Raw genomic sequence first — 12943 nt, 5'->3', positions numbered from 1 at the left:
CACTCGCACCACAAGTGGGTCTATTTGTTAGGAAATGTCGAGTCGAAAGGTGCTGTTCATTGTACTAGCCTGAAAAAACCCCAAAAAAGAAAAAAGAAAAAGGCGTTGACGAAGGATAAAGGATTTTCCATTTGAGAAAGACCTCATTCATAGAGAAGGCCCCATTTTGCAACGTGCTACACGTTCCTCGCTTTCTATAAATAGACTCAGGTGTCTAGGAAAGAGGTACGTACAGTTTCTCCACTTACTTAATTATAACTTTGTGTGTGTGTGTGTGTGTGTTTTATTCCTGGAGAGAAGAGAGTGAGAGATGGTGAGAACACCTAGCTACGACCAAAATGGAAAGAAGAAGGGGACTTGGACTCCTGAAGAAGACAGGAAGTTAGTAGCATATGTTACTAAATATGGCTGCTGGAACTGGCGCCAACTTCCTAAGTATGCTGGTGAGAATTGGTTCATTTTAATGTTTAATTTGAGAACATATTTTCTTTCACATATATTAACTGATTATTGTTTCTCGCACGTAAAGGTCTAGCAAGGTGTGGAAAGAGCTGCAGACTTCGATGGATGAATTATTTAAGGCCTAATATTAAAAGAGGGAATTACACAAAAGAAGAAGACGACATCATCTTGAAGCTGCATGCTCAACTTGGAAATAGGTAATAAAAATTCTTCTTAATTTTATGAGTCCAATTTTACAAGCTAATTAACACGTACGAAGCCGAGTCATGAGCCAACTGCACAATTGAACAAATGAATCATATATACAATCAAACCTCTTTATAACAACTTCTATTCCGATATTTTTTGGCTGCTATAGTGAAATGCTATTATATAGAACTTGTATACTATAACATAACATAAAAATTGATTCTAAAAAAAAGCTTGACTGTTTTATTGAAGTGTTGTCATAAATGATGCATGTTATAGAGAGGTCTGACGGTAGTTACGTACCTTTGCATGCAGGTGGTCGACAATTGCTGCACAATTGCCTGGAAGGTCAGACAATGAGATAAAAAATCATTGGCACACCTCTCTTAAGAAGCGCGCTAATTATTATGCGTCAAATTCAAGTGATGGTGAAAGTAAGAGTATCAATCAGGCCAGCGGTACAAGAAGAAAGAGTGTGGAAAATCAAAATGCAATAAGTCCTAATAATTGTATGAGATCCTACGAAATTGTACTGGAAAGTTCCCAGTGGTCACCCAAGCAGTCATCAAGTGAAGAACATCAAGCTTTTCAAGAAGAAGCAATATTAATGGAAAATAGTGGAAGCTTTTGGACAGAACCATTTCTAGTGGATACTAGTTTCAGCAGTAGAACTGATTACGTAGTTCCTTCAATTGATTGGGAACTTGTCTGTCCGCCTTCTCCTTTTATAGGTCATGAATTTCTTTCCTCGTTTGACTTAGAAGATTACAATTGTCAAAAACTAGAAACGGAACATCCAAAGAAGTAGTTTTTTGCCTCATCATATTGATTACTCATATATATCAATTATCTGACTTAATATTATTTGCTTCTGCTTGAATGTTAATCGCAAAATGTAATTTAATTTTCTCATAAATATATAAACAAAGTTACGATCAATGTCAGAAAATATAGATGTTCTGATTTTGCTTGAGTTTCGTATACGGGTGAAACCGAGGGTAACATATACCGGATTCCTTGGTGGAATAAACGAAGTAAGGATATGATTACACGGGGTCGAAATCGAAGCTGAGAACTTCTTGTACCAAGGCCGGAACAAAATGCTGGCCATCGGACTTGATAAAACGACGCACCCCGGATCCGGGAGGGATTCTGAGACTTCGGGAAGCGCACTGGCGGTTGCATACAACTAACAGAGGTTCGTGATATCCGCGCCCAACTGGATATCGGCGTAGATCTCGCCCGATATCGGTAACAGATTAGTAATTAGTGACAAAGGAAGATTTTTACCTTTTTTAGACTTGTACTAGGGATGAAACTCTCCAACTATATAAAGGGGAAACTTTTATATCAAAAGGGCACATTGTAACATGCATACCAAGGCAATACAGAGTTATTTCTCTACTTTCTAGCTACTGCAAAGTCCTTACTTTACTTTTGTTCTTTGTTCTTGATTGGCTTCAAACCCAAGACCCAACCGAGGGCAGAAACCATTACCCAATCCAAATTCAAGCTAGGCCATTACTTACGATTGGTTTGATTATTCATTGTGTCTTTAGCTCACTTTTCTAACATTCTTGATTATTTATGTTTAATCAATCCACATATTTTTAAAACCGCGTATACATTCAATTGTTATCCATTTTAAGAGTAAATAGTATGGCGACCACCATTGTGCTAAGGATAGTAGTGGCGGTTTGATACAAATATCCAATCCACACTCCATTTTACGCTTGTTATTTAAGGTTTCAATTTTAGGTCAGCTTAAAAAATATCAAATTCTCAGTCTGCTCACTTGAATGTTGAGGCTGAGTCTGGCCATCATGGCGAAAAATAACCTGGTGCCTAGCAATGAGGTGCCCCCTATTGATCCCAACGGGACCCCAGTTGCCAATCTGATCGATGCCAATTTACAAGTTGCTATCGACATCAACCTTCCCACTGACCCCAAAACAACGTTCGTGGAGGTCCCCGACCAACAGTTCGAGAAACGCTCGAAGGAGAAGGTGATGGGACAAACGTGCAGCTAGTCTTCGAAATATCGCGGGCTCAATAGGCGGTGATAGCGCAGTTGTAGAATCAAGGCCACCCCCTAGCAGGGTGGAGCCCGAGAAATCTTGGGAGAGCACCCGAAGAAACGAACAAACCATCGAGAGGTCGGGCGAAGCTGAGCCCGGGGCCAACCCCGAGATAATGAAAATACTTGAAGCATTGACAAAGCGGGTGGAATCAGGAAAAAATAAAATTGAGGCAAGAAGATGGAAACGTATAATTCCAGGGTCGATAAAATCCCGAGAGCACCCCTGTATTGAAAGGAGCGGATTCCAAAAATTTTATCCACAAGCCTTTCCGTTCGAGCGCTGCACCAAAGTCAATCCCGAAGAGGTTTCGTGTGCCCGATATCCCAAAGTTGAACGGAACCATGGACCCAAACGAGCATGTGACCTCCTATACATGTGCCATCAAGAGGAACGACTTGGAAGAAGATGAAATCGAGTCGGTGTTGTTGAAGAAGTTCGTGGAAACTCTGTCAAAGGGAGCAATGATACAGTATCACAACTTACCGCCAAATTCTATTGATTCATTTTCTATGCTTGCAGATACTTTTGTGAAGGCCCATGCCGAGTCCATCAAGGTCGAAACTAGGAAATCAAATATTTTCAAAGCTAAGCAAAGAGATAAAGAGATGCTCAGGGAGTTCGTGTCAAGGTTCCAGATGGAACGGATGGACCTGCCTCCGGTTGCCGATGATTGGGCAGTTCAGGCATTCACTCAAGTACTTAACCCCTGAAGCTCCTTGGCTTCGCATCAGCTAAAACAAAATTTGGTAGAGTACCCGGTAGTAACTTGGGCCAACGTCCTCAAAGATATCAGTCAAAAATCAGAGTCAAGGACGACCAACTCAGAGACCTTTCTGAGTCTGTTTATCCTGTTAGAACTGACGATAGGTCCAAGAGAGTCGTCAATCTTGAATCGAGACCAATCCGATATCGGTATCAGCCATACAATGGAGATCAAAGGGGAAACAGGTCTGGGCGTCACCTCACGAGGAACCAAAGGAGAAGCGACCGAGGGTCCAATAACCGATGATTGATGAGCAAAAATGGTTTAGACAGGCCTCTCGGGCCCAGGGAAGCACCAAGATTGTCAGAATATAACTTCAACGTAGATGCTGCCAGCATCGTATCGGCCATCGACCACATAAAGGAAACCAAGTGGCCTTGACCATTTCAGTATGACCCTAACTAGAGAGACCCTAATTTAATGTGTAATTATCATGGCACTCATGGCCACATGACCGAGGATTGCCGGCAAATGGGAGAAGAAGTTGTCGGTTGTCTAATAAGGGGCACCTACGAGAGTTTCTGAGAGATCGAGCCAAAAACACTTCAGAAATAGGGACGCTAACAAACAGACCGAACAGGAGGAACCTCGGCACGTCATCAACATGATCATTGGAAGGGTCGATGTCCCTCAAGGGCCAATAATAAAATGCACTAAAGTATCCATCACGAGGGAAAGGCGCATCCGAGATTATGTCTCGGAGGGAACAATCTCGTTCAGCAATGAGGATGCTAAGGGCATCGTACAACCTCATAATGATGCACTGGTAATATATGTACTTATCAATAAATCTCGAGTTAAATGTGTGTTAATTGATCCAGGTCACTCGGCCAACATCATCAGATTGAGGGTCGTAGAGCAGTTGGGGTTACAGGATAATATAGTGCCGGCAGTCCGGGTGCTGAACGGATTTAACATGGCATGCTAAACCACTAAAGGGGAGGTTACCCTACCAATAAACATCACTGAGATGATCCAAGAAAAAAATTCTATGTAATCGAAGGGGACATGATATATAATGCTTTGCTCGAAAGGCCTTGGGTTCACAACGTGGCGGCGGTACCTTCTACCTTACACCAGGCACTGAAGTTCCCGACGTCGGGGGAATCAAAACGGTCTACAGAGAACAACCAGCCGCAAAGAAAATGTTTGCAGTCGATGAGGTAACCCCGTTGCCTGCAATTTCGACATCACGAAATATGTGTCAACCAGAAAGGATGAAATTAAATAGCAATCACCCATGTCGGCTCCGATCGAACTGGAGGAGCGGGGAGTAGACCGGGAGGAAGACTACGGAATTCCAAGGTCGTTCATAGCCCTTGATGATACCGACGCCACCAAATTGATGGTCGAGGAGTTGGAGCAAGTCATATTGATCGAACACCTACTAGATTGAAAGGTATACCTAGGCACGGGGATAACTCCGCGCTTAGGAAAAAACTCATTAAATTTCTTAAAGCTAATATAGACTGTTTCGCTTGGTCCCACTTTGACATGATAGGGATCCCCTCAGAAATGACCACTCATAAACTGAGTTTGGACCTGAAGTTCTACCCGGTCAAATAGAAGAGGAGACCACAGTCTGAGGTCAATCATGCATTCATCAAGGATGAGGTATCTAAACTCCTTAAAATAGGGTCCATTAGGGAAGTTAAATACCCAGACTTGTTAGCTAACATAGTGGTAGTGCCTAAAAAAGGACATAAGCTAAGAATGTGTGTAGATTACAAAGATCTGAACAAGGCATGCCCTAAGGATTCTTTTCCTTTGCCTAACATCGATCGAATGATCGACGCGACGCCCGGGCACAAGATATTCAATTTTTTCGATGCCTATTCCGGGTACAACCAAATTCGGATAGACCCGGGCGATCAGGAAAAGACTTCTTTTATCACTAAATTTGGCGCCTATTTTATAACGTAATGCCATTCAGATTAAAAGATCGCCGGTACCACATATCAACGCCTAGTAAACCAGATGTTCAAAGAACATATAGGAAAATCAATGGAAGTTTATATTGATGACATGTTAGTCAAGTCCCTGCGAGCTGAGGACCATTTGAAACATTTGCAAAAAACCTTCGACATATTGAAAAAATATAATATGAAGCTTAATCCGGAGAAGTGCGCATTCGGGATAACCCGATCAGGGAAATTCCTTGGGTTCATGGTATCAAATCGAGGGATTGAGATCAATCTCGACAAATCAAAGCCATAGAAGACATCACCATGGTAGATAACATCAAGGTTGTTCATAAACTGACCGGGCGTATAGACGCTCTAGGCCGAATCATTTCGAGGTCCTCGGACAAAAGCCATCGGTTCTTCTCACTTTTGAAGAAGAAGAATAACTTTTCCTGGATCCTGGAATTCCAACAAGCATTGGAAGAACTCAAACGGTACCTACCGAGTCCGCCCCTGCTACACACTCCGAAGGCGGACGAACAGTTATACGTACTTGGCGGTTTCCGAGGTGGCAGTAAGTGGAGTCTTAGTTCGGGAAAAGAAAGGTACGTAATTTCCTATTTACTATGTCAATAGAACTCTTGGTAAGGCCGAAACAAGGTATCCTCACTTTAAAAAATTAGCGCTCGCTTTGTTAAGCGCCTCCAGGAAGTTAAAACCGTACTTTCAATGCCACTCCATATGTGTCATAACCTCTTACCCACTGAGGAACATCATACACAAACCCGATCTCTCGGTCCGGTTGTCCAAATGGGCCGTCGAAATCAGCGGATACGATATTGAGTATCGACCCCGAACCGCCATAAAATCACAAATTTTGGCACACTTTGTGGCCGACATTATGCCGGCCTTAATACCCGAAGTCAAAAAGGAATTATTGTTAACCTCAGGGACTACCTCGAGAATCTGGACCCTTTTTCGGATGGGGCCTCGAACGTGAAAGGGTCCGGGTTTGGCATCGTGGTCTATTAGAACTATGAAATTGACTAACAATGAGGTCGAGTATGAGTCCATAATTACAGGTCTCGAATTGGCTAAAAGCCTTGGGGCCGAGGTGATTGAAGCTAAGTGCGACTCCCTCCTCGTGGTAAATCAAGTCAATGGGATGTTCGAAGTGAAAAAGGAACAAATGCGAAGATACTTAGACAAATTACCGGTAACACTATATCAATTCAAGGAATGGACCCTGTAGCACCTGCTCGAGATCAGAACAGTGACATTGATGCTCTGGCTAACTTGGGCTCGTCGGTCGATGTTGATGAAGTTAGTTCAGAACGGTTGTACAACTCATGAAGTCGATGATAGTAGAAGGCCACACCGAAGTAAATTCGAAGAGTTTAACTTGGGATTGGAGGATCAAATACATAGACTACTTGAAGACCAGAACCCTGCGTACCAAGGCTGCCAGATTTAGATTGGTTGAAAGAACTTTGTTCAGAAGAACATTCGACGGCCCTCTAGCCATACGTTTGGGTCCAGGAGATACCGAATATGCCTTGAGAGAAGTTCACGAACGCACTTGCAGGAACCATTCGGTGACAGAATCTTTGATTTGGAAATTGATCAGGGTCACCTACTACTGCACCAAAATGGAGAAGGATGCGAAGGACTTCGTACAAAAATGCGACGACTGCCAGAGACACGCACCGATGATCTATTAACCGGGAGAGCTACACCACTCGGTCTTGTCCCTGTGGCCATTTATGAAATAAGGAATGGACATCGTCGATTCCCTACCGTGGGAATTCGGTAAGGCTCAATTCATACTATTCATGACTGATTATGTTTCCAAATGGGTCGAAGCTCAAGCATTCGAAAAAGTCCGGGAGAAATAAGTCATCGACTTTATTTGGGACCACATAATATGTCAATTCGCGATACCGGCCGAGATCATTTGCGATAATGGGAAATATTTCATCGGCAACAAGGTAAATAAAATTTTCGAAGATCACAAGATTAAGAAGATACTGTCAACACCTTACCCCACTAGTGGGAACGGACAGGCAGAATCGACAAACAAGACCATACTTCAAAACCTAAAAAATAGGTTGACCGATGCCAAAAGGAAATGGAAAGAAATCCTGCTTGAAGTCTTGTGGGCATACCGTATGACCTAGAAGTCTAGTACTAGGGCCACCTCTTTTTCGTTGGTCTACGGGGCCGAAGCCTTAATATTAGTTAAAGTGGGAGAACCGAGCCTCAGGTTCAAATATGCGACAGAAGAGTAAAACGGTGAGGCCATGATCACAAGCCTGGAACTATTGGATGAAAGGCTGGAGGCCGTCCTAGTCCGGTTGGCCGCCCAGAAACAGCGAATAGAAAGGTACTACAACTGAAGAGCCAACCTCCGGCACTTTAAGATCAGGGACTTGGTGTTGAGGAAAGTAACATTACACATCCGGAACCTCAATGAATGGAAGCCAGGACCGCATTGGGAAGGACCATATCAGGTCTTCGGGATTACTTGCAAAGGCTCGTACAAACTCGAAGCAGGAAACGGTGTGCAACTACCGAACAACTGGAAAATGACACACTTAAAGCGGTACTACTTCTAAGGTACGGACTCAATAACATTTTAATCATGTTGTGAATCGGACTAACATTTGCAAGCAAACGGCCGAGTATGGATCCAGCTATTAGGTACGAAAGCATGCATTGTACTCTTTTTCCCTTGAACCAGTTTTGTTCCAAAATGGGTTTTAAGGCAAGGTTTTTAACGAGGCAACAGTAAACGTGCTAACTTAGATTTGAAGACCGGTCTCAAACCGGAGTCAATGATCATTCACTTAATATCAACAGTATCCGAGCCCTCTCAAGCTCAACCTTGAATACTGGGGGTTATTACCCTCGGATTATAGTTTTAGCAACGAAAGAAGGAAAACCTTGTATTCTAGAAGCTAAGGCTTGGTTGTTAGGATTCATTGTAAGGGCCAGACGGTCGAATGAACTGTGATCGCATAGTCCACTCTAGCAATGATACAAGTTCTTATCCGCTTTCGATCATGTACTTTACACACTGAGAAATGAATGTTCCGCCTTGCTATTACGCATTTTCTTGCTTCTTCAATTCCGGATCCTAAGAGCCCATGAGCTATCTCTACTCGAGGACTATCGAGACCAAGGGCTACCACTACTCGGGGACTGTTTCCCGAAGAAAGTTCGGACGACCGGGGCTACCTAATCCCGAAGGCACCAAACCTGTTAGGCGGTGGCCAAATGCAAAGGGCTACGACCACCTTAAAAATGGCTCGAAAACATTCGAAGCTCGTAATCAGAAAGTAAGGCCTTTATAAAAACTCAAAACCTGCTAAAAGGTTAGCCTTGGCAAAAGCATAGTCTAAAATCACTTAAGCATCTTGAAAACCTCCGGCCACACCAAAGTTTTAAAACCTCGAGCAAACAAAGTTGTATTGAAGTTGGGCTCTGTTCGGGCCTCCAAAAAATGAATGCCCTATAACTAAATTTGTTTCTATGCTAAGGCATAAAAAACACTAAATGGATAGAAATTATCAAAAGATGCTGGAAAGGTAAAGATACGATATTGCCAGAAAGGGGAAATTTCACATATATTCTGATATATATTTAACGTCCCAATAAGAACGGCCTCAAAATTAACAAAAAGAATATACATAAGGGAAAGCAAGGATATTGAGGCATCTACGCCTGGTCTTCATCGGGGCCCGACTCGTCGCCAGAACCGTCAGAGCTCTTGGATCCTTCGACAACTCAGGCGTAAAAATTCTTTTCCTCAACCTCGAGCTTCTTAGCTTCCTCGATTTTGGCCGATAAGTCGAAGCCTCGGGCGTGGATCTCTTCTAGGGTCTACCTTCAGGAAAGTCGCTTCATGTATTCAGCCTTTTTATTTAGGCGGAGCTTGGCTGCCTCCCATCGGCCTTGTACTGCCATTTCCTCGGCATCAGCGGAGGTCATGTTCAATTCGGCCTACAATGCGTCGTACTCTCTTCTGAGGGCATCCCGTTCTTATCTTCAAATACCTTTTCCTTTTCAACCAGGTCGGCGTGTTCCCATTTTAAGGTCGAGGCTTCCTTCCGAGTTTTTTCAAGCCTAGCCTGGAGAATCGGGAGGTCCTTATGGGCCTCGTCCTGTTCCTCACTCAGAAGCTTGTACAAGTCCATCTTCCGGACCTGCTCCTTGAGCTCGAACTCGAGCTGGCTGGTTTCCAAGAGGTACCGAAGGAAGCTCTCGTTGTGAAGCACTGAAACCTTTAAAACAATGGAATTAAGTAATAGACATCAAATTAAAACTTAAATGATGAATAAGGGGAGTTTGAAGGTGTTAGAGCCTTACCGGTTCAGCGCCTGATGTGCCTCATTGAAGAGACTTGACATGCCCACCTCATTCATATTTGTCTGGTCCTCCTCGATCACCAGGCATTGGAGGTAGCTGGCTATGCCTACTGGATCGGATAGGATCCAAGCATCCTCCCGGACTGTGAGAACAACCGTCCTCTTGCACTCGGGGTCCACACTCGGTGTGGGAAACTTCACCAATCTCGGTCTCGAACTCGGCCCGCCAGCTCTTGAGGGCACGTCCTTCTTCGGAACCTCCAGGTGACCCATCCCAGAGAAGTCTTCCAATGTAGACATGTCCATAGCATCAAAGAAGTAGTGGCTGCCCTCTTTTTTATCTTCACCTCGGGTTCAGGGAACCCGAGGACTTTCTTTCCTCTTCTTATCCTCCGCAGCAGCCAGGGGCTATCCCGAAATGGAGGGTTCCATGGAGAAAGGACATGCCTTCTTCACCATCCAACGACTTAGTGGTCTTAGTCAAACCTACGAGGGAAAAGAGAAGGTTAACATCGCGTAAGCTTGGAACATAGTAATAATTATTCAGGGGAGAGCCTTAGCATGAGAGCGGGCCTCCCATTTTCTATTTGAAAGTTTGTACCACATGCGCTTGTAGTATCACATCTGCTGGCAGATCCCTTCGATCCACTCCTTGAACCGGGGGACCGCATTAGGAACCCAAGCAACAGCTGCACGACCAAGATTAATGGTGATGAGAGAAGAACTGAAGGGAAATTGACACTTTAGGGAATACTACACTTACGAGATGCGTTCCATTTCTCGAGAATGGAAGGAACTCGAGAGAGATCAAGTCTTCAATTTTTACCCGAACAAAATTCCCCTGCCAGCCTCGGTCTCGGTCCTCGTTGATGCTTAAAAAAGGGGCCTTGCTGGCTCGGCGAACAAGCTTGATTAGTCCCCCTAGAAAAATTCAGGGACTGTACAGACAGAGTAGGTGGTCGAGGGTGAACTGAGGAGATTCAGTAATATTCACGAAGTGGCGAAGGAGGATCATGATCACCTAGAAGGACGGGTGAATTTGCCCGAGACATACTTCGCACCTCTTACAAAAGGCCAGTATCATTGGGTAGACCGGGCCCAGCATAAAGGAGTAAGTGTAAAAACTTAAATACCCCTCCACGTATATCATCCTCAGGTCCAGGAATAACCATGTCCTTGCCTTCCCATCTATAGTCCTCTCGGACTAAGGGGAAGGGTATCTTCAGTAACCTAGCATATATATCTCCATTCTCCTTCGCCTCGGTCTTGTTTGATGGAGGCCTTCTCGACCTTGAAGTCATCCTTGATAGAACAACCCCCGGGTATGAAGCTTTTCATAGCAGGCTCGGGGATCACCTCGAGAGCATCCACCTCGACATTTGCGGCCGGGTGAGAAGACGAAGGGTTTTTTGTTGTGGTACAGATTTAGAGGTTTTGGCCATCGTGAATCTGGGAAATATATGAAGATTTAAAGAAAGCATATGAAGATTTGAAGGTTAGAAGTGAAAGATATGAAGTTCTGGTTGAAAATCCAATAAAATATATAAAGGTTGAAGATAAAGATGTGAAGGCTCAAGAAGCGAGGTATGAATATTTGAGGAAGTTGAAAGCCTTTGTAAAGTTCGAAGGTAAGAGCTAGGGTTAAAAAGTGAAAGAAGTGGGGGGGGGGGGCGAAGCTTTTATAGGGTAAAATGTAATTGATACACGAAGTTTCACATTCAAAGGCAAACAGCCAATGATCGACACGTGTCCAAAGTCAGAAAAACGTGAATGATGGGACGTTTCGGCTTACCCGTCATCTCGGTTGTAACGTGCGAAGGAAGGAACCGGGGTCCATCTATCGTTTCCTATCATCTCGATAAACCCACTCTCTGGGAAATGAGGAAATATTTGTATACGGGTGAAACCGGGGGTAACATATACCCTGATTTTTCGGTGAAATAAATGAAGTAGGATATGATTACACAGGGTCGGAATCGAAGCTAAGAACTTCTTGTACCAAGGCCGGAACAAAATGCTCGCCATCAGACTTGATAAAACAACGCACCACGGACCAGGGAAGGATTCGGAGACTTCGGGAAGTGTATCGATGGTTGCACCCGACTAACAGAGGGCGTAATATCCGCGCCCAATCGGATATCACGGCACAGATCTCTCCCGATGTCGATAACAGATCAGTAATTAACGAGAAATGAAGACTTTTACCTTTTTTAGACTTGTACTAGGGATGAAATTCTCCTACTATATAAAGGGGAAGCTTTTAGTTCAATATGGCACATTGTAACACGCATACCAAGGAAATACAAAGTTATTTCTCTACTTTCTAGCTACTGCAAAGTCTTTACTTTACTTTTGTTCTTTGTTCTTGATTGGCTTCGAACCCAAGACCCAACCGAGGGCAGAAACCATCGCCCAATCCAAATTCAAGTTAGGCCATTACGTTACGACTGGTTTGATTATTCATTGTGCCTTTAACTCATTTATCTAACATTCTTGATTATTTGTGTGAAATCAATCCACATATCTTTAAAACCGCGTGTAAATTCAATATTCATCCATTTTAAGTTACAGATAATTGCACAAATGTGATTAGCCAAAATGTTATAACACCATATACGTTACTTCTTACACGAATCTATGCTGATTATGAAAATTACCTTCATATGAGAACAGAAACATAATTCTAGAAACTAAATAGATTGACAATTTGTTTTATGAAATTCGTAGAGAAAAGTATTGTAAAGGCTACTGATAAACGGCCAAAAGTGCATATTTTTCGGTGTACTTTCATCTCATAACTTGTGTGATTACGGTAGGTTACATACAGCTTTGTAGTAAATTATGCTCATTACGTGCATTCTTATGTGTAGGAGTAAGTTGGATGAAATATGAGCAAACGAAGTTGATTCGGGACCAAAAGACAAAAGAAGAACATTGCTTGTTCACCCTCGCGTGCACACGAGAGAGTGAACGAGCTACTGAGGAAAATCTTGGGGAAAAAAACAGCGGAGTACAGAAAAAAGGCATGGAAGTGCACGAGAGACCAAGAAGAAAAAGAAAATACAAGAACTTTGCTCGTTCACTCTCGCATGGGCACGAGAGAGTGAACGAGCTAACCTAAAAAGGTTGTTTCGAAGTGAGCTTGTATTATTTTACCCATGCTAACCCTATCCCATA

At 43.4% G+C, this 12943-nt stretch overlaps 1 protein-coding gene across 1 annotated transcript; it reads left to right on the top strand.

The window, feature by feature from the left end:
• The first annotated feature begins 241 nt into the window (after positions 1-241).
• On the top strand, positions 242-1505 carry LOC109218801 (myb-related protein Myb4-like). Its single transcript, XM_019383186.1, has 3 exons — positions 242-443; positions 530-659; positions 967-1505. Exons 1-3 carry the CDS (start codon positions 311-313, stop codon positions 1457-1459), a joined length of 756 nt encoding a protein of 251 aa, XP_019238731.1. The 5' UTR covers positions 242-310; the 3' UTR covers positions 1460-1505.
• The last annotated feature ends 11438 nt before the right edge of the window (positions 1506-12943 follow it).

The sequence above is a fragment of the Nicotiana attenuata genome, unplaced genomic scaffold, assembly GCF_001879085.1.
Source record: "Nicotiana attenuata strain UT unplaced genomic scaffold, NIATTr2, whole genome shotgun sequence".
Lineage (NCBI taxonomy): Eukaryota > Viridiplantae > Streptophyta > Magnoliopsida > Solanales > Solanaceae > Nicotiana > Nicotiana attenuata.
Note: the sequence above shows the minus strand (reverse complement) of the source record. Positions and strands in the feature narration are given on the sequence as shown.

Excerpts from the sequence above, each read along its gene's own strand:
- LOC109218801 (XM_019383186.1), top strand. The coding sequence starts at position 311 with ATGGTGAGAACACCTAGCTACGACCAAAATGGAAAGAAGAAGGGGACT. Across the intron at positions 444-529 it reads CCAACTTCCTAAGTATGCTG|GTCTAGCAAGGTGTGGAAAG; the intron begins GTGAGAATTGGT and ends TCGCACGTAAAG. Across the intron at positions 660-966 it reads CATGCTCAACTTGGAAATAG|GTGGTCGACAATTGCTGCAC; the intron begins GTAATAAAAATT and ends CTTTGCATGCAG.